At 35.7% G+C, this 26,210-nt stretch overlaps 2 protein-coding genes across 4 annotated transcripts in view; one reads left to right on the forward strand and one right to left on the reverse strand.

Moving 5' to 3' along the window:
* The window catches only part of LOC149803260 (calcium-activated potassium channel slowpoke-like), a 346,338-nt gene that overhangs the window by 131,863 nt on the left and 188,265 nt on the right, over positions 1-26,210 (reverse strand). For both annotated transcript variants that reach the window (XM_089952911.1, XM_089952912.1), the window contains exon 11: positions 21,160-21,315. In XM_089952911.1, the coding sequence (XP_089809037.1) occupies positions 21,160-21,315 (156 nt within the window). The remainder of the gene's footprint in view (positions 1-21,159; positions 21,316-26,210) is intronic.
* Positions 8,555-15,686, forward strand: LOC149803261 (uncharacterized). Of its 2 annotated transcripts, XM_089952909.1 has the most exons (6): positions 8,632-9,923; positions 10,486-10,681; positions 11,219-13,224; positions 13,743-13,969; positions 14,192-14,369; positions 14,834-15,686. In XM_089952909.1, exons 1-6 carry the CDS (start codon positions 9,446-9,448, stop codon positions 15,067-15,069), a joined length of 3,321 nt encoding a protein of 1,106 aa, XP_089809035.1. In that variant the 5' UTR covers positions 8,632-9,445; the 3' UTR covers positions 15,070-15,686. The 2 variants fall into 2 exon arrangements, with proteins under 2 accessions (XP_089809036.1, XP_089809035.1); XM_089952910.1 differs by lacking the exons at positions 14,192-14,369; positions 14,834-15,686 and having other exon boundaries at positions 8,555-9,923; positions 13,778-13,941.

Genomic DNA, 26,210 nt, shown 5'->3' on the forward strand with positions numbered 1-26,210 from the left:
GCATATCTTGAGCTTAGACACATCAGCTCAATTTGCAAATATCTTTCAGTTGATGCCACTAAAACACTTGTGTGTTCATTAGTACTTTCAAGACTGGACTATTGTAACAATTCTGTCTGGTTCATCTCAATATCTACTCCAGAAACTTCAAAAAGTTCAAAACACAGCTGCTCGGATTATATTTAGAGTACCACGATCAGAGCACACCTCCCCACTGCTCTGTACCCTACACTGGCTATCCATTCGATCCAGAATCAAACACAAAATTTGTTCTCTGTGCTACATTTTACTGTCGGACTCTAGTCCAACATACCTATCTGACCTCACCCATGTGTATACACCAGCAAGAAACTTGCGCTCCTCTTCTGACAATCGTATACTCATTATTCCCACTATGAAAACAAAGTCATATGGACAGCGTTCTTTTGCATACCAGGGCCCAGCAACGTGGAATGAATTGCCCACTGAACTTAGACACAAAGACACAGTGATCACATTCAAGAGGGCTCTCAAAACTCACTTATTTTGACTGCAAGAACAAACTTAAAAACCTAATAATGTTTCCTACCTGAAATATTCTCAGCATGTTTTTTTATTTTTTTAATGTTTTTCTAATTTCATTGTGTTTGTTTTTGTAATAATATTATTCTATGTTTTTTATCTTATAGGTATTGTCTAATGTTGTAAAGCGCTTAGAGCTTCTAAAGATTAGGCGCTATACAAAGTCCTCATTATTATTATTATTATTATTATGTGCAGTTTGGACTGGACTGCTTTAGATCAAATGCCAGAAAGTCTAAAATCTGAACAAAAACTGTAATTGTTGACCTAAACGTAAATCCAGTCATGAACATTTTTTGGGCTGTAGTTATTTAAAGTTAATAGAAATTCTACATTAATTGGAATCATTGTAAAACAGTACCTTTCTTCATTTCTGTAATTACCACCCAATTTGGTTTATTGCAAATGATGCTAATGTTAAAAAAGTTGGAAGTAGGGTAAAATCTCATGACATGTGAAAGTCTCACATTGGGTTAGTGAGGTACAGATGCCATTACAACAAAACAAAAATCCCATCAAAGAATAAAAAACTGAATTTAAGTAATAATAAAACTAATTTTTTGAATGGCATAATAGCCTAATGCATCACCATAATAAGTGGAATAAGTGGAAGATCACTATCAATGCAGAGATTGTTTAGAGATGGCTAAGTGTAAACATTTGCCACTTAATGAAGAATTAGTTTAAACTTCATTAATTAATCATAACAGCCATGTCTTTCTAGCCTTCTGACAAACATCTGAGCTTTGAAAACTGTATGATTGTCATTCTTAGATAAGCAATTATCAAACAAATCAATTATTTTACAAAGAGGCTACAGAAGACAAGAGTTCCTGCAAAGGACTGAGGCTCTACAGTGCAAAAAGAATTTCCAGGAATTCAGCATAAGAAGTGTTCTTCCTTTTGACTGCCAAGTTTTGAAACCATCACTGACATTCTTCAGTGCTAACAAGATTTTCAAAAAAAAAGCTGCTCAGTGCTGCACATTTTGGATGTTAGACTTGTTACTATTTTCATGTAGGACAAAGTAGACATCATTACATGTCATTTGGTGAAAACCCCATGTCATAATGATCATATGTCCAAAGGAAGTAATTACAAGAAGATTTTTATGACTGGCACCATTTTCATTTAGGACCAAATAGTATCAGACATCTATAGGCAATATTTTTGATAACTGGGAGAACACATAATATTTTCAAGTAAACCACCATGGTGGCCATTATAGTTTGTTCCACACAGCATCATGAATCTTATTATCCTATCTGTAAATGAATAATTTGCATGTCACCATCATTAAATGTAACTAAATGTACTGAATTCATTTTAAATACTTATGTGAAATGAACTTGGTACATTCAGCTACATTTAATGAAGCTGACCTGAAAATTTAGTCAGTTACAGATAGGATAAATTCACAGTGCTATGTGGAATGAACATAATAGTTGTTTTCATTTAGTCATTTTCATTTAGGACAAACTAAACACTATAAGAACTCTTCTGTTAAAAACCCCATGCCAAATTGACCTTCCACTTAAATGGAGTAATGAAAACAACATTATCAAGCTATTTACATGCTGGATGTCGAATCAGCTCCATTTTAATTTAGGATCAGTTAAGCAAATCTATAAGAAGTCTTTTAGTGACAACCCCATGCAGTTATGACCATTAATTCTGGAGAAATAATGATAAGAATTTTGCAAGCTGGCCACTGTGTCAGCCATATTATATATCAGATCAGCATAATTTTTATTTACAACTAACTCGACATCTTAAGAAGTCTTCTTGTGAACACACCATATCAATATGACTTTCCATTCAGGAAGAGTAGTGATAACAAGATTTTCAAGATGGCCGCTGTGGCAGCCATTTGGACATCAGATCAGCACCAGTTTCATTTACAACCAAACAAACCTCATAAGAAGTCTTTTGGTGAAATCTTCACATCAGGATGACTTTTTATTTAGGAGGAATTGGAATAACTCTTTTAGTGAAAATCCCATGTTGATATGAATATCCATCCATTCAGAAGTAGTCATATTGGTTATCAGAATGATGCTGATATTTAGGAGTAGCAATAACAAGATTTTCATGATATCAATGTGGTGACCATACTGGATATCTGAGCACTGGCAGCACCATTTTCATTCGGGACCATCTACACAATAGGATGTATTTTTCATAAAGTTTCATGGCAATCCTCCAAATAATTTAGAAGTAGTGATAATGAACTTGAGCCAATAGACATATCAATGATGGATGAAACAATGGATGAAAAGACCATCCCATAACCTCTTCTGATCTATGGTTCTATCTGCATGTCATATTCTTAAAGCAATACCAACTGGCATCACATGTACACACCTCATAGCAGTAATTTACATGTCAAATTATTGGATAGGTACCAGCTGGCATCACAAATTATATGTACACACCTCAGAGCAGCTGATCTCATTTATTAACAACTTTATTCTCTAAATACCAGTCAAAAGATAGAAAAAGTATGGTCCTTTAATCTGGTTTTCAGTCATGACAACAGCCAGTGATAAATTTCCCTTCTAGTTGTTTAGAAAAGATAAAACTCAAAAGTCAGATTAAGTGATTAGTTCACACAAAGAGATGTTGGTTAGAAAGTCCCTTTTCATAAAATAAACTGAGTTCAAAATAAAAAATCTTGGAAAAGCCTGTCATTTTTAAACTGCCACAATGTAAACTGAATGGAGCATTATAATTCATGATATCCAATTTCTCTGAAAGCTGTTCCACACAAAAAATAATGGTTTCATCTGGGAATCTTCACTGCTCTTAAATCATGTGATTTCAGCACCATAAAAAAGCCAGCACATTTACTACTATGTACCAGAGGTATACAGAGTTGATATCACTGTGCCATGTCAGCTGGTTTTGGGGCCCACAGCATTAGAGCTGCATCAAGCACTGCTGCAGCTAAAATGAAACTGTCTTTGCATACTATTATTAAGACTATAGGATGGAGTAATGATTGCACTTTTCGCAAGTTCTAGCATAATCCTGTATCAGATAGCTTAGATTTCAGCAGTGCTGTGCTTGGGAAGTCCCAGCTATAAAAATTTTTGATTCAATCTCAGATGCTTATATATTGTTCTTTATAATTTTATCTAGTAATTTTCACAAATATACATTTTACTTTATTTTTTCCTCATTGTTGTGCTTGGATACATAAACTCTGAAATCTCAAGGGATCCTGAGGCACTTACAGGGGAAATAAAATTTCACAATTAAACAAGACTTACCAAAATTGCAGTTTGATTGGGAGTTTATTAACCTGTAAATGCCTGAGGGATCACACGCCCACCCATATGCAAATTAATTATCTTCATGCATATCCCACCCTACTGTTGTTCTCTGAGGCATCCATGCTGATCATGCTCTAAAGACTGACTCATCACGTGACCAATTCCATCTCGTATGATCCCTCAGGCACTTACAGGTTCATAAAATCCCAATCAAACTGCGACTTTTGTAAGTCTTGTTTAATTGTGAAATTTTATTGCCTAACATCACAATATTGTCAGACACAGGTGGCGTTAAATTTTAGGCTAGTCCACTTTACACAAATAAAAGCAGATTAAACCACTGCCAAAATTAGGTCCTACATACATAGTAATTATTTTGTAATAAATTCAAGAAACTTAAGGCAAATTTAAATGTTCTTCTTGCAAACAAAACTTATATTCATATGAAATAAACCTCATCTAAGCTCTTATTCATATACTATTTTTGGCAACACATCCATATATTGTTCCTGGCAACACAAGAACTGCTTATTTAATTGCAGAGCCCAAGGTTCTGCATTAAGTAGATAAATATGAAATGACTGAAGTATTTCTAATATTCTTCACCATCTTACTCCAGGTTTGTATGAAGAGTTGCATGCCAGTGATGTACTGCAAGTATTGAAAAATTCACATTGTTTAAGGATATAATTTAGGAGACATTTACACCTAAATCTCTGTAACATGTTTTCTTTTATAGACAGGTCTTTCATATAGCATATTAATGGATGATGAGCTGATACTTGATGATATAACAATACTTGACGATAAGGCAATACTTGATGCCAAGTCCACACTTGATGACAAGTTCATACTTGATGACAAGTCTATACATCAAAACAAGCTCATATTTATACTCTCCTTAAGAGGGCCTCAAGGGATAATAGTCCTTGACTAATGAGTCACCCTCTATAAATAAAGCATTATTATTATTATTATACCTGATGATAATCTCATAGGTGAGGATAAGCCCATACATCATAGTAAGTTCACACCTGATGATAAATCCACATTTGAGGACAAGACCACTGACACATTTTATGAAATTCTATTGCTTATTTGCAATGGATATCTTTGTCTGCTAAGTCCAACCCTAGCCTCCTGGTCCAGAGATGATCACACATTATCCTGCTATGCTATTTTTGTTTTGATCAAGTTACATTACATTTACTGGTACATAAAAATGTATCTGACACATTATCACTTTATGGTTTTAGCGTGTGTGTGTGTGTGATTAGGATTTTTAATCTAGCTTTAACAATTTTTCAGTCATATCACTACAATGTTTGTAATGTGGCAGTTTATAGTGATGCCTAGCATTGAGGCATCATGCTGCAGACATGTAGCATGATGTCCCACCTGGTCACATTATCCTAACACCAGGCCAACCAGTCCTAACACCAATCTCTTAATGCTGAGCGCCTAGTGAGGCAGCTGTTAGTACCATTTGTGTAAGTCTGTGGTATGATTTAGCCGGGGTTCAAACCCACGACCTTCCGCTTCCAAGGCTGATGCTCTAACCACTAGGCCACTGGAGCAGTCTTTATGGTTTTAAATTATGTAACTGAAAGAAGAGAAACCAATGAGTAAAATTCAACAAACAATTTATTTCCCCAGAATACAAAGTGAAAATTTAAAAGGAACTTACAATATCGTGAATAAAAGTCCCAAATATTCCTAAATGTTCTATTACAAGCCCAAAAATATAGAATGTTCTGAATGAACTGCAATAATCTTGAATGTGATGTGCCAATAGTCTTGAATGTGTTGATGTATCAACAGTATTGATGTATCACAATCATATAATCCTGAACATATCTGAATGAATTCCCAATAATTCCAAAGTAGTTTTTTAGTCAAAAAGTAAATTAATACTCTGTAATTGCAATGAATAATCCAAATAAATGTTTCCTCTCAAATTATACTGAGCACAACTAAAAACTCTGATCATAGATTCCCATAGACTGATATGAAACATGAATGAATACTTTGTTTATCCAAATCCTACATATACACATATTTTTTTTTGGGGGGGAGAGGATAATTTTAATTATGCAATACTTACCTGCTGCTATTGCGTAGACCTGTCATTTCACAGATACGATACTGTGTAGGTGTCTGCCCAAACAATCACCAACATTTTTTGCCTGTTGCAACGTACCAGAAATAAGCAGTCTTCTTCTGTAGTTTTTAATTAGTCTCAGTGTTACAATTGTCTGTTTCATTTTATAAGAACCAATATGTAGCCTTTTCCTATTTAGAATATCTGTCAGGTGGAAACACGTTTCTTGCATACATAAAAAAAAAACACTGGAAAGGTAATAGGAAAGCCCTTGTGTTCTAAGGAAAATAACATAAGCCATGCCTAATGTTGAGGACATCACTTCCTCCACCTTCAATTTCACATCATATAATTTTTATGTTTGCCCACATTTAAAAACATACATTTTCTTCTTAAAAGTATGAAAAATAACACGTAAAAAGTTTACTATGATTTTTGGGAAGAGACTGTGTATGAATTCTAATAGACGATTCTGTCATGGCTCCTGAAATATTTCATATACATGTATTTTCTCATATATTAAAACTTATTTCTGCTCTTCGTGAATGTATAAAAAATAATGAAAAATTACGTTTAAAAAGTTCATTCAGATAGATCATGCTGGGCTTCCCATATGTTGCAAATTGCAATTGTTTTTCCTTACTTGTGAAAAAATACACCATCTGGCGATTATGTTTTTGTGACAACATTGTTGGCTGTTTAAAATAGTTTATACAAAATTGGGTTTGGACTGATTACCTTTGAAGCACCGATAGTTTTGTATAAATACTAAGCAATGAAAAAAATAAATCAGTCTCAATCAATGTTCCACAAATATTTGATGTTGATGCCAGAATAACAAACAAGCATTTGTTTAGTCCTCCAAAGTTGTTCTTCAGTGGTGACTGCAATAACAACACATGCACCCTCCCCTCCATCCAAGCAAGCTGACAACAATCATCAATAGAAGGAAATTATTTCATCAAAGAAAGTCAGCACCAAACTTAAATAAATGTATTGGAATCTGATGTATTGTTGCATTTTCCAAAGTGACCGGAAAACGTTTATTGTGTCATGAAAGTTTCCTTTTTGCAGGAAAAATGTTTATGCTTATCGTCGTTACCAACTGTGGCATAGAATGCAAAATAAATTCCAATCTTTTGAAACCACAGATATCTGGCCATCAAGTTTATTTCTAATTTGTTAAAATATTTTCATTTCCCTATGAATAGCCTCATTCTGGGTAGCCTCAGCAAGATGATAGCTGTCTCCAGCTGACCAAAATCTAGGCCACTTTAAGTACAACTATAGCCACAAGCTACTGGTGACAATATTATAGTGAATTATTTAGTGATACATTTTTGTTGACAATGGGATATAGATCAAACAAGGACCACCAATTTTTTTTTTATATGTGTTATTTGTGTTTTCCAATGGGATGTGACTCGTACATGAATTTTATATGATCCATACTCGAATTCATGTTTTTCCTATACATTTGCAGTATTTAACACATTATGGATTGTACTACACAAATGTCAGTTCTCAATATACCAGTGTATTACAGACCAGTTTTGTGTTCATTTAATCAAAAGCACATATTTTTGTACCTTCCTTAATTACCAACCCCCCAACCCTCTGGCCATCTTATTTTGGTACATGCATCATTTTCTTCAACTAACTGACTTGGTTGGTTATAAGACAGTTCATTCTATAACATGGTCTGGTTCTATGGATCACATCTACCATGTTATAGTGGCTTGACATCTCCCATGACTTCACTTCCTGTAACAATCCTGCATTTTCTCCCACTGCAGCCTGCATTTCCTCCCACTGCAGTCTTTTTGCTGTTGTCCAGCTTAAACAAACTTGATCAACTGGTAACTTCTGCCTCTCTCTTTCAAGGGTACCAGCCATCTCCCTCAGTACAGCATGACCCCACTATAACATGGTAGTTTGGAGCCATAAAACCAGACTGTTTTATAGATTGAACCATGTCATAAACAACCAGGTCAGTTAGATGAAGAATAAAATACGTGCTTCATTGGCGCAGTTACTATCAATGCATATTAAATGAGAAATACAGCTGTAGTGAAACCAGAGAAGGCATATACAATATTTTACTTTATTCAGAGAACCATGCATTGTTACATATATGTGAATACTGTTTATATGTACATGTCTAATGTAGAGCATGAAATGTGTATCAATACCATGTACTCACCGTGAATCTGATCACATACATTGAACCCACAATACATGTAATTCCATCAAAAATATGCATGCATACAATTTAAAATATTCAATAATTTTGTCACAGGTCATATAGGTTTGAATTCAGTGGGAAAAAATAGCACAATCATGTAACGAATGATGAAGCACATTTACTTTTAAGTACGTCCCAAGTTGGTAAATGTTAGTTACCGTTTTAAGCTGCCATTGGTCGCATTCATAAGCATAAACTTTTTTTCTGCAAAAAGAAAACTTTCATGGCACAGTAAACATATTCCATTCAGATTGGAAAATGAAATGAAACAATTCATCAGATTCCATTGCTTTTATTTAAGTTTGGTACTGACTTCCTTTGAAGAAAGGTTCTTTGTATTTATTGAAGATTGACCTTGCTTTCTTTGAAGAAGGGTACATGCATTACTGAAGTCACCACTAAAGAACAGCTTTGGAGAACCAAACAAATGCCCTTTTCTTATTGAGGTGGCAACATCAAATAACTGTAATGCATGATTAGGCTGATTTTTTTTCCATCTGCTTAGTACATTTTCATAACAATCAGTGCTTCAAATGTAATGTTTTCTTTGAAATTTCAGCAAACTATTTTATTTGGGTACATTTTTAAAACAGGAATTGGCTGTCATTTGGTTGATTGTAGTTACTGTTCCTCCCTGCCTATTAGATAGACCATCAAGAAAGAGCTTGTTTTGTTTTTTTTCTTTTTACATTTGTGTGCTGCCTTCCATGCATGCATCAGGAATTTAAAAAAGGGTCAATGGATGATAGAGACGCAGGTCTTTTGGTCTAATGACAGGGACTACTACAGAAAATGTGAGTGTTCTGAAGGATTTAATTCTGAGTGAAAAGAAGACAAATTCTACTTACCATCCACACATGTCAGTCTAATATATTAATTACAAACGAGCAGCTGAAAATCCAATGAAAGGTAGATTATGAGATAATGCCTCATCCAGTTGATCTTCGCTACCAGAAATGTTATTAAAAAAAAGCAGATATCTCACAACATACAGTACTCATGCTAGAAGTCAATATAAGGCCAAAATTAAAATTAAGTTTGTTTCCCCTTACCCGACCGACCCTCTTAAAATCCGCCAACTGAAAAAAATTTTTTGAAAAATTTGCGATAGTATTTTTTTTTTTTTTTCGTTTTGTTCAAAAGTTCGTTTTTTCGTTTCGTTTCGTTGTGCGATCCGTATTTTCATGCAGTCAACAAAATCGATGTCACTAGCGCGCGAAAAACGTTTGTTGCAAGGTGTTTAAATTAGATAGGAAAAGCATCATGACCGGCATGGCCGGCAAAAGAAAATACGAAGAAGATTTCATTATATGTGTAAGCGTAATCGCGAAATGCGGGAAATCAAACAAAAAAATTTGTAACAACAGAATACTAGAATACTCAACGGAGTGTACATGGGATGATGTATATCACGACATTACCAATGATACAGACTTTCGCCCTCATAAAGCAGATGTACTGAACATCAGTTTATCAGACAAACTGGATGGAACGATGACTTTTCATCCAGACCTTCATGAAGGTCTGCATGTGGTGAAAGAGTTTAATCAGCGACTGAAATATGTTACATTTACGGTGACCCGTGATGAAAGTGTTGGGTTGGATGATGTTTCCTCAACTACTACTAGTACAGAAAATCAACAAGCACCACCTGCACGGACTGCCTTTTCTGTTTTAATGTCTACTTCCGTGGCAACAAAGCTACCACAACTTAAGGACACAAATGCTGAGCGTTTCACTGGTATAAACAATTTTTTTTATATGAAATAATGTTATTTTCAAACATCTGTCTGACAGTTATTAGAAATGAATTCATGCACCCTCTGACAACTGCAATCTTTCTAGAATTTTTACTGCCTTCCTAATAATATATTTAAAGTCTGTTTGTCAAGTACAAATGTTTAAGCTTTGACCGACAATAAACACAGAGCATACACAATATAGCAAAAACTATACATATATAACATACAAAACAAAAGCAGACAATAAAAACATTAAAGACATACATAAACATGATTAAAACATTATTTTGATACCTGCAGTGCATAATGAATATGGCAGTGTTAAAGTCTATTAATTATGAAATCCGTTTGTTGATATTAGATTCAAGGTTTTGAATTTTATCTGCCATGGGGCACGATTGCAAGACAGCCAACAGTAACTGGTGTCACATTGAAGACTGCTGTCTGTTTTTTGTGTGCCATGTACACTTATTCCACATCTCATATCTCATTTAATATTATCTATCAGTAAAGCTGGCCATTCCATCTCAGTGAAAGGTTTTTTTTAATCCATTTTTTCAGCTAAAGATGAGTTGTTTAACGGCATAGTCAAAGATATGATAGAATGTGGAGACAAATTTCCTGGAAGCATGTCCCACCAGAGTATATCTGAACAAGTCCTGGTGCTAGTAAATGCTTTGTGGTACATAAGTGGCAACATGTCCACAATAGAAGAGAGAGCGGCCCACCTGACAAGAATCAAGCACATCCCGGAGAGGTGTTTATCTTTGATAATATTAAATTGAAGTAAGAGATTAATCTTTATTCAATGTATATTTATTACAAACATTCCTGCAACACATAATTCTAGAGAAATTTAATATAGTAAGTGTCTTAATGTCCATAGTTTTTTTTTTTTTTGATTTTCAATGATAAAACTGAGCAAGCAATACTATCTCACATTAAAGGAAAATATGACATAGACTTTTTAATATTTGGTAAGCTGATTAAAATAAAGGTTCAATGTCATAAGATTTAAAAAATTGGTTGAACACTTGACTTTTTTATTTCTTTTGTGTTGCTACCCAACCCTAATATTGCGATGGAAGAGGGTGGTTTTATAGCACCATAAAATCTGGTTCAACCTTCCACGGTTTCTTTTAAGCCTGTACAAAGTCAGGACCATTGCGGTTGTCAATTTCTCCATTATGTACATGTAGTAACCTCCATTTTGCTTACTTTACTTTTCCGTGACATTTGTCAGAGATTGATTATCCTTGTTCAGTAATTTTGTTGTAACTTACCTTTTTTACAGGTTTTTAAAGTTTGATGGTGCTAATGATTATAAAAGAAAGAAGCAAAAATGTCCACAGCTTACTGCAAAAGATCTGAAGTTACAAGTCCAGTGTTTATTCAGGCTAATCTCAAGACCTTTTACACAGCATTGGACCATAAGAGGTGACATTGAAACCTTAACTGGATGTTTACAGTCTTATGCAGATTATTTAGAAAAAGCAAATGAAAAACAGATATCACGACAATTACAAATGAATCCAGTTCGTCAGATTGATTCCAATCTCTCCATTGCACATCGTCCTAGACAAGATGAAATCCTACCATGTTACAGTCGATTGGATGGTCAGGTATCTCAGATGGCAATGTTTCAACCTCTCTTCTTTGATGAAGATTTGCATTTAAATGAACCATTTAAAGGGCCAGAACAACGATTTAGATATTTTGAGAAACTTTGTCTGACCATACCAGTACATATGTTAAGGTACGACCCTGGTGGAGGGATTGGGGCGATTTCTTTTATCTGGAGAATTCCTGAAGATGGGATGTCTTCTTTGGAAATGTTTATGAGAGACAACCAAGTTTTGCACAGCTTACGCAGTAAACTGCCTGAATATCACACAAGACAAATGAGACAGGAGTTCTTCAATGCTTACGGAAATATTGCTGGAACCATTATACCTCCACACATTTTGCGGTCTATCTACACAACCTTTACAAATGATGCTTCAGCAGATCAAAATAAGGAAATAGATAACCGAGTACGTCTTTCTGTTTTGGGGATTGATCCTGATCTTGTGGTAGATTTACATCACTTAAATAAGGGTAGACCTAATGACACTTTCGATGTATTTTTTCAGACCCTTGAAAAGGAGATTCAGGACATGGTTGCTGCAGATGAGAGGAGACACAATACAGAGCATATTTCACGTTTTTTGTCTGTTAGGGATATGATAGAGCAGGTGAAAAGTAAAGTACCAGAAGGAACCAATATTCCCAGTGAGTCATCAGTCCTACTAGCATTTGTTCCAAAAAATGCACATCAAAATGTAGCCAAGTTATACAAAGGTAGAGTACCTATTAGATTGAAAGTACAGACCAGGCAACTTCGTGCACAACACCAAGATGATCACTACTGTTCAGCTCTTTTTAAATATTGTAGAGCATATGCAACACAATTTAGAGACATTAGTAATTTTGTGTGTATGGACGACAAGTCTAAGCTGGACTTTGGAGAACCTGATCTCTTCACCTCAACAGGGGTAAGAGGGAAGAAATCCATAGTTCCGATGAATTCAGTACTTTCCTGTCTTGATCATGATGTGCAGAGCAAAGGCTCACGTACTCCTTCTGTCGTACTTGATGTAGATATTCCAGGTGATGCAACAGAAACATTCTACAGGGGACAAGTCTCGGTTACATTCAAAGATAGTATCTTCCAGGCAAGCACCCCCTTCCGTCACATAGTAGAGCTTGAAACTATTCTGAAAGCTAAAAATGAGAACAAACCAGTTTTATTTATGTACACAGATGGTGGTCCTGACCATCGGGTCACATATGGAGCAGTAAAGTTGTCATTGATTGTTTTATTCAGAAGACTCCGGTTAGAATTCTTAGTTGCCTGCAGAACTGCACCAGGTCACTCTTGGACTAATCCGGCTGAGCGGATTATGTCACTTCTCAACATTGCCTTCCAAAACACTGCACTTGCACGAGAGCTTGCCTCATCTGATGTAGAAACAATTCTGAAAACATGCGGAAGTATGAATGAAATCAGAACAAAAGCTGGAAAAACCAATCAAATTAAAACAGAATGGCTACAGTCAGTTCAACCTATGATCAAAACCCTGTCCTCAAGAACAGAGAGAGTCCAACTTAAGGAAAAGTCTTTCAAAGTATTTAAAGCAGCAGAGGATGCTGATGTTGAAATGGCTGAAGCTGAAGTGACCCTTATAGACCCTGCCATCAAAGTTGGAAAGTATCAGCAGCAGCAACTTAGCCATGCAACACAGCTGAAAAAATTTATTGGTAAGTACAGAGATCTACAGAACATTTTTATTGCTTGCGACACTCAGAAAGTGCCAGGGTTGAAGTTGCAATATCTTGTCAGTCTGTCCGTAATTTCAAGGGTGAGTGTCAGAGCATTTTATAATTCCAAACTGAAAGTGGACATGCAGCTCTCCCGATTTGTTAGACTTCTACATTATAAAAACTCAACATTGACAGATAAATCATGATTTATTTACAGATATACACAAATTTTAAAAATAGAATAACATTGCATACAAATTGTCTTTGTAAGTCGACAGGAATTATTTTGAAATATTAATTTAATGGCCCAGGGCACTACTCTTAAACATTATGCCAGGAACCCGTTCATTGTGCATTTTCTCATTTTTTCTTCATATGAAACATAACTCAAACATAATTTAGTCCTTAGTTTAAACTTATTGGCTCATTTTCAAAAGTGATGTGTTAAATGTCCCTGCATGTCAGCCCTTTCTATTAAATAAAAGATTTTCATGTCTCTTGGTATTTTATTACAGCTGATCACTGCCGTGAACGCCATGACTCCTTTCAGATCAGAAGATGTCATGATGAGGGTTGCTGTCCTACTCCAGAGAGGGAATGGGCGTGGTTACCAGACCCCATATTAGACATAACTGGACAGCATTACAAGCCATTTGATGAACTGCTTGGTAAAGAAACTACAGATAAGGACAGGCCGTCTAGTTTAAAGCAAACTGTAGCTGCTGTGGCACAAGAACAACAGGTAAGGATGTTCATAAATCTTATTAAAATATAGAAGTTTTATAAAGTATTGATTTAACAGTTATAAATTGTGCAATAATAACAACACATGTATATAAAAAAGTTATTTAAGAAACTGCAACTTTAATAGAACCCCTTGTAACATAATAAGTTACAAAATAGAGGGCATGTCACTACACAACACTTAAAACACAAGTGATGATATTTATGTTTCTTTTTACAGGGTTGTAAAAACAGTATTCTTGTGGGACAGAATGTTAGACAAACTGTTAACTGCTGTGAGTGTCTAAAACCACGATGCATATACGCTAAGACGAAACTAACAGCAAGAGACCAGAGAGCTTTGACACATACTTTGGAGAAATACGACTATACTTGTGGTTCTGTTATCACACCTGATGGTAAGTTCTAATGATTTAATATTTTATACTTTTATCCAAGTCCTTAATACTTTATTCAAAAATATACCTATACACTCTTCACATACTGAATGCGGTTTGACTCTTACCTTGATTTAGAATCATGTCTGACACTGTCAGAGAGCCCAGATAGTTTTTAATGCTCTTTCATGTCAGATATTGCTTTTTTTAACTGTGATTTTCTCTTAGTACTAGCCATTGCACTAAAATTTTAATGTGAATATTATTTTACAAGTATTCCTGTTTCCTGGTCCATGCTCCCAATTTTTAGTGAAGTCCAAGTTGCTCATTTATCTTTTTATACTAGTTTCTCTGTGTTTATAAAGATAATTATTTACAGATTTAGTTTCAGGTTCTATATGCTATTTGTTGTGTATCATGTCTAGTCACCTTCGGACATTAAAGTTCAATTTTGGATAATTGGTGTTCTATTTAATATATTTTAGGAGACATCCTACAGGGAAAAGTGTTTGTAAGACTACAATTGTCTTGTGCTGTACACATTGAATTCCCATACTATGCCAGCAACATTGGCAGACCAGATATTTGTGCTCATTGTGGAGCCATAGGAGCAGAAAAATCCCAGGAAATGACTGGAAGATTCCGTACTGTTCTACCAGTGTGCCAGCAATGTTTAGCATCTGGAAAGGACATTCCAAAACGAAACCCAGTTAAAAACTAACCAGCAGCTCTTAGTGACATTTAAAATGATGTTTTGCATTGTTTGTTTCTTTTTTGTTAGTTAGATTTCTACATGTATTTAGTGTTCTGACATTACTTTATTGACATGTTTCTGCATATTTGAGACACTATTCAATGTCTAACTTTATATTTGTGCATTTTGACAGGTCTTGCAAATTTGTTAAGTCTCATTATATATTGAACCCAATGATACTAGTCAGAAAGAATACTCAAGACTTTTAAAATACTTTTATTAATTATTTTAAAACATTTTCATACATTTGACCTAGTCAGAAAAAAATACTAAGGGTTATTCCAGCAAATATCTACCTTAACCCAACACTCCTCAAAAACTCGGAAAAAAACACTTCTTGCACCTTTACATGTGTATCTTTATATTTCATTGAAATTACTCTCATTTAATATATGTTTCAAAATTTGAGTAAATCTGTTAAATTGGTACCCTGGCCAATGCCTGCAGGGAGTATTTTTATTGGAATAGCCCTTATCAAAAACTAATCTAGTCTATAAAACATTTTAAACTTGTTCACAAGTTACTGTATTTCAGTTCATGAGTTACTGTATTTCAGTATTATTATTAAAGTTGAATTTATCGTTTTTCTGTTTCCTATGTGTCAGTTTATAGTGTCATGAATTTCATGAGAAAAAAAAATTATTAGCCTACCTACCTACCCAACTTCAAATTGTTGGGTAGGGTAAGGGGAAACAAAGATATTTTTAATTGCGGCCTAAGTAGATTATGATATAACAATGCACTGTTAAGATAGTTTATCAATATGGACAAAGAATTGGTTTATGTAACAAACAATAAATTTAAGTGTATTTTATATCAAGTTTGCAGCTTCCTTTCATGGGGCATCTGAATTTCTCCATTCCAAACCAATAGTTTTATATACAAGTTTAAATGGTCAACAGTGTTGCTGATAATAATAATAAAAAATGCCCAATGGTTAATTTTGCCACCAATAAGGAAAAAATTGCAATTTGTGACATTAGTGAGGCCCTGCGCGATCCTGAATAATCTTTTAACATGTTAATTTTCATACTTTTAAGAAGAAAAATCTATTTTTTCATGTAGAAGAAAAATACTTATAAAATTTCAGAAGCCATGCCACAAATGTATTGTATTATTCATATGTAATCTCTTCCCCAAAATATAAATAAACTTTAAGCTTTATTTTTTACTTTTAAGAAAGAAATGTTTCTTTTCGTGTATGAGAAAAATACATTTGAAATTTCAGGACCCACACCATGACTGTGTTATATCCGAACTTGTATTGTAACGGAGCATACTATAGCAGGGTCACACTGTACTTTGTCATGTCTCCACCTGTAGCGACCTTGGGCTGGTACAATCGGGCATCCTGATATTATGTGAGTGTTCCTCTTCATTGATATAGATGGCATGATGGGTCTTCTAAGAATTTCCACCTCACTAGTTTGGCTGGTGATGGTAGCAGGTCATACACCAATCATAGCAGAAACTGCAGCTGCCATGCTTCATATCTCCATATATCTGCCCATGTAAGTCTTTTTCTTTCTAGCAGTGATCACTTAGTCCAACTTGCTTGGATCCTCAGCGTCCTATGGATCTCCTCTTGGACCATATTTCTCCTGTCAACTTTGTTTGCATTCTTCCATGTCTGCATTGTTCTTAACCCTAGTCCTCCCCTCCCAACGTTTGTAAAACCTACAATGCCCTAGCCTGCTCTCGGCCTGGTCCACTGCTTGACAAACTGATTATTTTCTTCTGGTTTGTACTCCAATGTAAGAAACTGTGATTTTCTCATCTCTCAAATCCCTAAGAGTCAGGAGAAATCTTGTTTTTGCCACCTTGTATTCCTCTACTAAGGATGTCATGGGCAGCTGTAGTTTATTGGTTCTGTCATATAACCTGATGCTGGTAAATGGTGGAGAAACACCAATCCATCTTCATAAATGCCTTTTTATTACCTGTTCTATCTTCTCTACTGTACTGGTAGTAATCTTGTTAACCATCAGTGGCCATATGAGCCTCACAAGCAGACCATGCTGGTAGATCCAAGCCTTAAACTTCCCTGGTAGCCCAGACCATAGGGCACACAGTCCAAAGATTCTTTCCATTATGGAAAAGCTCTCTGGGTACAAACTCCACAAGATTTCTTACTTTTCCCACTTTTATCCATGACTGAGGAAATATCATGGAGGTTTTTGCAAGGCCAAAATATAGCTCAACAACAAACAGGAAGGTTTGTTCCTCCCTCAAAGCTGAGATCCTATATTTCTTTGTACAGCTTCCAGGTACATTCCTCGAAGTGGCCTTTCAACCTGGATGCCAATGCAGCTAAAGTGTATACTTCTACAGAAGTCTGGGCATGCCTTCCTATTACAACAGATAATGCCATGGAGCAGGAAACCTGGTTAATTATCAACATAACTTTGCATGCATACCTATTCTCAGAGACTGAATTCAGTATGATGAGAAATGACTCTTTGAATCCAGCCTCATTACAACATGTGCTGGATGCTGACCTGACATCTTAACATCCACTCTCTGTTGCCATGGCATTATCACAGAACTTTCTGCACATCTGCCATGATGCTGCATTGGACTTGTCAGAGGTCTTGCTTAACTACACTCCCAGTCCATCGCAATCGACCAGAAAATGAGATCAGGCAAATTGCCCTCAGGGGCCATCTGGACATTTTTTAAAGTAGGCACAACCCTATTCGAATACCCAAACTCTTGCTAAACCACCTCCTCACTCATCAGGTCCATGATGCCCAAGTCAACACAAATCCCAGAGGAAGTTCTCGAATCCTCCTTCCTTTCCTACCACAGTTAAGTGGGGGGGCAGCCCTAGCAATTAACCCATCTCCTGCTGTGCATCCCTTCCAGCATGTCCCAGTGGGTGCTCACCTGGGCCTCTTCTAAGGGGCTTGGTCAAACATTGCATATGATGGCTGGGTGCTCACCATCATAATAAGAATTGTCGACTCCAGTTTTGGGAACAACCCACACCATCAAAGACTCCTATTTTCTTTCCCCAGTCCAAACTGGTGAAATTTGGGGAAGAGATACACACCCTAATTCAGAAAGGGGCAGTTGAAAGGGTCTTGAATGGTCAGTCTCCATTCTACACCCCAGTTGCATATCAACATGTTTTCTTCCTCACCGCAAATATCTGGGTTTTTTCCTCAGACCAGAAAGTTTGTCAATTCTGGGTTCTGTCATTTGGAATCTTTTCCACACCCAGAGTCTTCACCTGGATCATGGATATGGTAGCGAGCTACCTCTGAATGCTGGGAACATCAATTCTCCAGTATTTCAATGACTGGTGATTCACGATGTTCAAGTTTAGCCCCTTCATCAGGATCTGTTCCATTCTTGGTCCACCTTAACTCAATTGGATCTGTCTCTTACCCAACCTTGAGAAGTTGGAACTTAGGACTTTGTTTATGTGGGGATGAACTTCCTCATAAACCAACATGGCTTGGGTTCCTCTGGATTGGGTAGATCGAATCCTGGTTTTCCTAGAGATGCAAAGAACATAACACTGTTATCTGCTTACCTTTATCTTTCCATACTTGGAACCTTAATTGCCATTGCCGATTAGTTTCTTTACGATGTCTCCATATGCATCCTCTACGGTTCTTCCTTCTTGCAAGGTCAAAACCAAACAGAGATTCTCTATAAACCCCAATCACTCTAGGACCAGCTTTTCACCAAGATTTGCTTTGGTGGATGAATTGAGGCATATTCCTGGTGGTGGTTCCCATGTACTTGCAGTTGGGATGCTCAATTAGAGCCAGACAGCATAATTTTCCATGGTTCCTGGATTCAGGCTGAATTGTCCCACCACTTCAACACCCTAGAAATGAAAACAGTATTACTAGCAAGTGTGCATCACCAGAATATGGGGCCAATGTGTTATGGCCACTTCAGACAACACATCCATCATAGCATATCTATGACATCATGGAGGCAAACATGCCCCATCTCTTGTGTGGAGGTCTACAACCTCTTCATCTGGGTAGCCTCAGAGAATTTCAGAATCCGAGTTCGCCACATTCCATGCAAGATGAATGCATTTGCAGACAGTCTGTCCAGAACTCACTTAGTCGTCCTCACAGAATGATTTTTTCAGCATTTGTGGACCCATATGCAACCAGACTCAACAACAAACTTCCCTTTAACATGTCTCCTGTCCCAAATCAGATAGCAAGGGTGGTAGATGCATTCAGTTTCCAGTGGGATTGCCTATTCGCTTATGCCTTCCCACCTTCCTGGATGTTACCACAAGTTCTGCAAATGTCAGAACTTTCACTGCTCAAATCATCTTCATTGATCCAATGTGGCTCCAGCAATCATAGTTCAATGATCTCCTTGGCCTGTTGATTGATTGGTCCAGGTCTCTACATAGAAAGGATTTCCTGTCATAACAATGGGGATCTCTCCTCCACACAGCCCACACATTCTCCACCTTCATGCCTGTCCAAGCCCCAAGTAAATGATTGAGTGAAGCTTCCTTTCAAAACCTCACACTCAAACTGTGTTCCTACTCACTCTAGCTTCTGCAAGATGAAGAAATGAGATTCATGTCTTGTCTACTGACAATGGCTGTCTCTGGTGTCCAGCAGGTTGCACCTTCCCAGGTTGAGCATGGCCATAGCAGGTTGCACCCTCCCATTTGCTAGATGGAACACTGCAAACATGGTATGCATCCTCCCATTATGGAGATTGGTCTCTGCAACAGCAGGTTGCTCCTTCCCATTAGGGATGTAGAGCACTGCAACAATCACATGTTTTTGTTTCTTTCTGGAGCCCATTGTTACAGCACAATATGTGGCTCAGAGAGACATCAACATTCTATAAATGGACCACTCCTTTTATGGTAAGTACAGCTCAATCTGTTTTTGATCATCTTGATGAGAGCCTCAGCCAATTCACCTAAGTAATTCAGCTACATAATAGTGTCAGGATAAGCAATTGCTGCTCTTATAATATAGATTGGGGGGGGGGGTAAAACTAATTTTAATTATGCAATACTTACCTGCTGTAATTGCCAAATGCTGTCCTCCCACCCTGCTCTGATGTCCTGCATAATTATTGTATGTGAAAAGATGACAGGTAATATCTACCTTCTGTGCATGTCAATGTGACATATTGAGTGGTGTACAAAAGGTCAGTCTGACTTTTCTCCATTCTGTGTTTTTGGCACACAAATATGTTAGCTATACAATAGTAGCAGGATAAGTAATTGCAGCTAATAATTGGAAACTCAATAACAAGATTTTGGTAGACTGTACAAAACACTTTTCAAGTCAAATATAGATTGTTTGCTTCTCGTTTGATTTCCAAATTATATCACGTTTGTCCTAGCAATCTGGTCCATAAGCTGTAGCAACAGATGCTTTTTCAGGATTGGAAAAAGAACATTTAAGCCTCAATCTGATCAGCATTCTTAAAAATGAAGGCTCAATCCAATGTCTTGTCTTAGTTTACATATAATATTAAAAATGAAGGTTCAATCCAATGACTTGTCTTAGTTTACATATAATATTAAAAATGAAGGTTCAATCCAATGACTTGTCTTAGTTTACATATAATATTAAAAATGAAGGTTCAATCCAATGACTTGTCTTAGTTTACATATAATATTAAAATTGAAAAATCTGAGCTGAAATGTTACAAAAAGTTATGATGTTTTATAATAACACAACCTGAAGAAAATGTGGATGAATGTGAACTCACTGGTTTGTGTGGATGAATGTGAACTCACTGGTTTGTGTGGATGAATGTGAACTCACTGGTTTGTGTGGATGAATGTGTACTCACTGGTTTGTGTGGATGAATGTGAACTCACTGGTTTGTGTGGATGAATGTGAACTCACTGGTTTGTGTGGATGAATGTGAACTCACTGGTTTGTGTGGATGAATGTGTACTCACTGGTTTGTGTGGATGAATGTGAACTCACTGGTTTGTGTGGATGAATGTGAACTCACTGGTTTGTGTGGATGAATGTGAACTCACTGGTTTGTGTGGATGAATGTGTACTCACTGGTTTGTGTGGATGAATGTGTACTCACTGGCTTGTAAGAGCGCATGGTAAAGAGATTTGCCATCAGAGTGGAGAAACCAGGTGCCAGACAACTCTGGGCAATGAAGCCGAGTTTCAGCTCAGCAACACAAACAGCATCATCTCCTCTCTTCCAGTCCCAGCTTGGAATGTTCAATAAATATGCCTGCAAATAGAAAGCAGGATTTGTTCTACAAGGGTTCAATTTTGAAAATGGGGCTATCATTCATTTTGCTTAAAATGGTACATTTTCTGAGCTTTTCAATGAAAAAATAATATTTCACCTGAAAAACAGATTGATACACACCACCATCCACTTCCATACCACTCCTAGATTCACAACAACATTTTTTAAAAAGAAAGGTTAAATTCATGAAGTTTCAAACATACATTTATCGTCCTTCATTCACCAAAATCTGAAAATGTTTGATGACGATATCAAATTAAAAATAGTTGACATTTCTACCATAAGCAATTATCTTTCCAACCATAAAAGAGAATATAGTTCCTCAAAGTAAAACTGACAAAAAAATGTAATTAAAAGTGACAAAATGTCATCAGAAAAGTTTAATAGCAATCTCCACCAGTCAGAGCTGTAAAAATGTTGTCTTTCATGTATCAAAACAGCAGAACTTCTTATTTAAATTTTCTGCACTGTACCTGTGTTATTTGTAGATAAATATGGCAGTCAATAAGCAATATATGAAAATATGCTAAAACATATAGAAACTCATGGTCCAACCTTAATTTGTATTAACAACGAATGCAGATAATCAAATAAGTTAAAAGTAATAAAAGAGATTTGTTACCAACAAACATTTGTCTGCATACATGTACTTGGAAATTCCAATTGTCTCAGGAAGAAATTGTTCAGGTGTTTACGAATGAGGCCAGGAATAAATTATTTAGAAGAATATTAGCTATCAATGATAACAAATATTTTATGTCCAAATTCATAACACTGAGGAACCTGACAAAATTTTCACCGGGTCTCAAGTTATTTATTGTCTCAGTACCATTTTTCAAATAAATAAGTGATGGAAAATCAAACAAACTTCAAGCCGATTTTGACATGAAGCTGAATATGTAATAAGACCCGTAACATTCTTCACATGTATGTTGCTTGTGAACTCTAAGACATTATTAATACAGAACTACTATATATATTCATTTTATAATTTGAGACCAAGACTTCAAAATGAAAAGGATGAACAATAATGAACAATTTTTAAGTTGCCTCATAATATTCATAAACTGCATTTAATTAACAAATCAATCATGATTTTAATATGAACCATTCAATCATGATGAACCTTTATACTACCATATGTCTCCCAATATATTTGTTAAACAAAATAACCTTACAAATTAGGTGTATATTGCCCTCTTGATTGTACTTTTCTTAATATGTCCATGATATGTTGTAATAGTGGGCTACAAAAGCTTTCCTTTGCATGGTTCAATCTAAACAGGGTTCTCACACTTTTTTAAAACAAAATCTCCAGGTTTTTTCCATTTTAGTTTTAATGAAACTGATTATTTAAGATTCAGTCTGGACCCTTACTTATGGAATCAACAACACATTGGCTTCAAAAATGCACATTTTTTTAAAATAAAAAGCTATTTTTATTTCTCCATAACATCTGAAATAAACATATGACAATTACTAAACCAGAGGATGTATCACTACATACAAGTATAATTATTGCAATTCATACAAATTTGTGTTATTCATTTAAATGTACCGAATAAAAAGTAAACTTAATGCTGCTGAACTGCAGATGTTGATATAAAGAAATATTTTTTTTATAGAAAAGAGTGGTCTTAAATTCTGGCAAAAAGCTGAAAATAATTATATGCCTCCATATTACAAAAATTCATTTACATCTGGTTGATGCCTTATCATCTACTTTCAAATGATATCCGACTACTGACTATACATGTAATGCAATCATTCTCAATTACACCCAGAGCATGGCATTCTGCACTGAGATTTGTCCCAACAGTCAGTAATATCTACATATTAAGCAAGGTCTGATAGTACAATTTAATTTTCACCAGCTGCAGTGGACAAATGGCTGATATGATTGATAAAGTTTAACACCATCTTCTTTGTATGAAATACCAACAGGTAAATATTTATCATAATACATTTTCATTAATTTTCCATATCCAAAAGGGGAACTTGGGTAATAAGGTTCATTTTGCTCCTAAATTGACTTCATAAGCTCTACACAAGAAATGAGTTAACATGGGATCACCAGCACGCTTAATCAATCAGCTTCTAAAGATCAGGCATTATACAAAGTCCTCATTATTATTATTATTATTATATATTAATTTGTCTGTGATCCCACATACAGGCAACATACCAGCATTTTGGCACAATAAGACACCAGACTTGTCCTCCTAAGTTCTACATAAGAAATGAGTTAACATGGGATCACCAGCACACTTAATCAATCAGATCACATAAGAGCTTGGATTGACCATGCAATATGTTTAGGGCAAGCAACCTAATAATCCATACAGTTTTATTTCAACTTACTGAAGAGTTCTGTAACCTCCAATACACTCTACTTTGGCATGAACTGAATATTGAACTTGCTATCAGTTCAATTAGGACTCAATTACGTATTTTTGTGTAGTCAATTGGCATCTGAAAATTTCCAATTTTTCACTAGACTTTGATCAATATTTGTACCAATTAAAAGGTTTTTCATGGTCAGAAACAAATCTGTTCTTTCTCCAAACTTTTTTCCAATTTCCCAGTGGTGTGGGAACCATGCCTGTTATTGAAAAGTACTAACATGATCAATTTATGAGCGATCATTTTGGTTGGCTCTGTAAACTGAGCATACAATTTTGATCAATTTGCAACATGATGAATTGGCATATGATGTAAACCCATCTCAATTTCATCAACACAAGTCTTAACTTTGTTCTTATTGTTTTGGGTTTGACAACATTTCTGAGCACACTATAGGCTATACATGGCAGCAAAGTCTTCAGCATAGAATAAAGATATTTGATTGGTCGATTTTAAATCAGAATAAAATTTCAGCCAATTATATCATGGATTATAGATTTAAGTTCTGTTGGTGAAATTCAGTCCTGATCTTTAGAACAGAAAAGCTAAACATCATCAGAATGAGAGCAAGACCCTATAATCTCAATTGGAGCTATTTAAGACCCTATCAGTGTAAAAATATAGAAGAAGAAAAAAATACAACATTAAAAATATCAAGAGAATCGTGCCTCTTATAAGACAATTTGGTATAGAAGTAATGATAATATCTGGTTGTGTGGATCTCTATCTTTTAACTTCTATGGTTGTGCAGAGTTGTATATTTAAACCTCTATAGTTGTGTGGATCTCTCCCTCTATGGTTGAGTGGATCTCAATATTTAAACTTTGATCCTTGTGTGGATCTCAATATTTAAACTTCTATGTTTGTGTAGATCTCAATTTTTAAACTTCTTTGGTTGTGTACATCTCAATATTTAAACTTCTGTGGTTGTGTGGATCTCCTCCTGTTTTGTGTTGATGGGTTAGGAGAAAGGTGCATTATTCAAAGAAGAGATTCTAAAACTGAAAGCTCACTGAAATAATGATGAAAATTCAACATTTGTGACTGGTCATGAATAAAGTCTGTATTTGAACTCATCCCCAAGACAAAATCACAAGAAGACTTCATAATATTTGCAAATTCTGATGAGATCAATGAAGATTTTACCAAAAAAACACAGGAAAAGCATTAGTTGTCAATTATTTAGGATTCTGATGCATCTGGCTGCTTGCATATAGTGAACATATCTCAAAGGAAATTCAAGTAGTATTTTACTTGCTAGCATGCAGGATTTGTGATAACTGGGTTGTGAGTTTTGATTCCTGTACAGACCAGTCAGTGTATTTTTAGCAAGGTCCTTTACTCCCATACCTTGGCACTGTATACTCTTTAATGTGCTGATGTGCCATAAAATACCAATCAATCAAAATTTGTCCTTCCACACAAATCAAGGAAAGTAATCTAGTGTAGTGTTTGTAAAAACACAAGCAAAATATTCAAATCCAATAAGTTTGTTTTTGAAAAATGTACAAATATTATGGCATATTGTATTATTATGCAAAATTTCAGTTAATAATAAAAATGATGTTAGAAGATACATTTAATTATTAAAAACATGAACTCTGAAATCTTAGGATTTCTTCAGATCATCTACATATGCCAACATACCTGCCTGCATTGAGTGTGGCTGGTTAATTATGCTTGGTTTCATGAGGGGGGTTTCATTTAACTCATTCAGCCCCAGACCCGTTATCAGTATCACTGCTGCTATGCCCCAGCAGCGCTAAGCTGTGTCTAGCTGCGTGTGTCCCAGAGTTTTTACCTGTTTGAAAAATTTTGTAAACATCGTGCACATGCATTCACTCTTACCTTAATTTCTCTGCTTATATCCAATTAAAATCCAAGAAAGTTTCACAATTTATTGCAAATAAATTTGTCTACACAGTGATGTATTTTTTTTCCCTATTTGTCCAAGTCTTTCACGACTTATTTATACAGAATTTACAAAATTATGTGCAACGTTTATCCGCAAGAACTCGATCATCATCGCTGTCAGCATCCTCATCTTCGGACGATTCAATCTCAGAAACTTCTATGTCCGAATCGAAATCTCACAAAATATCCAACTGGCGAACATATCTTTCCTCAGCTTGCTCAGTATTTTCAAGATCAAACCCGAGAAACTCCTCATTTTTGCTCTCATCAAAAATTACTCTTACGTCCGCCATCATTTACGATTTTTCATGACCAGAACACGTGTAGTTAAACCGCTTTCAAAACAGGAGCCCTTAGCTTCTGAACAATTCAAATTTCCGCAAATGAAAGTAAAATCATTTCTGATTGGTTTAATAGTTGTTAGTTCTTGGAATAAACCCATTTCTAACCAATCAGAGACGTTGAATCTAACACACATTCATCACGCTTGGAGACGGGATCGGCCATTGAATGCAGTAAAAAAATCACGACTACAGGCGGGATCGGCCATTGAATGC

The sequence above is a fragment of the Sinohyriopsis cumingii genome, chromosome 3, assembly GCF_028554795.1.
Source record: "Sinohyriopsis cumingii isolate HCF-2022 chromosome 3, ASM2855479v2, whole genome shotgun sequence".
Classification (NCBI taxonomy): Eukaryota; Metazoa; Mollusca; class Bivalvia; order Unionida; family Unionidae; genus Sinohyriopsis; species Sinohyriopsis cumingii.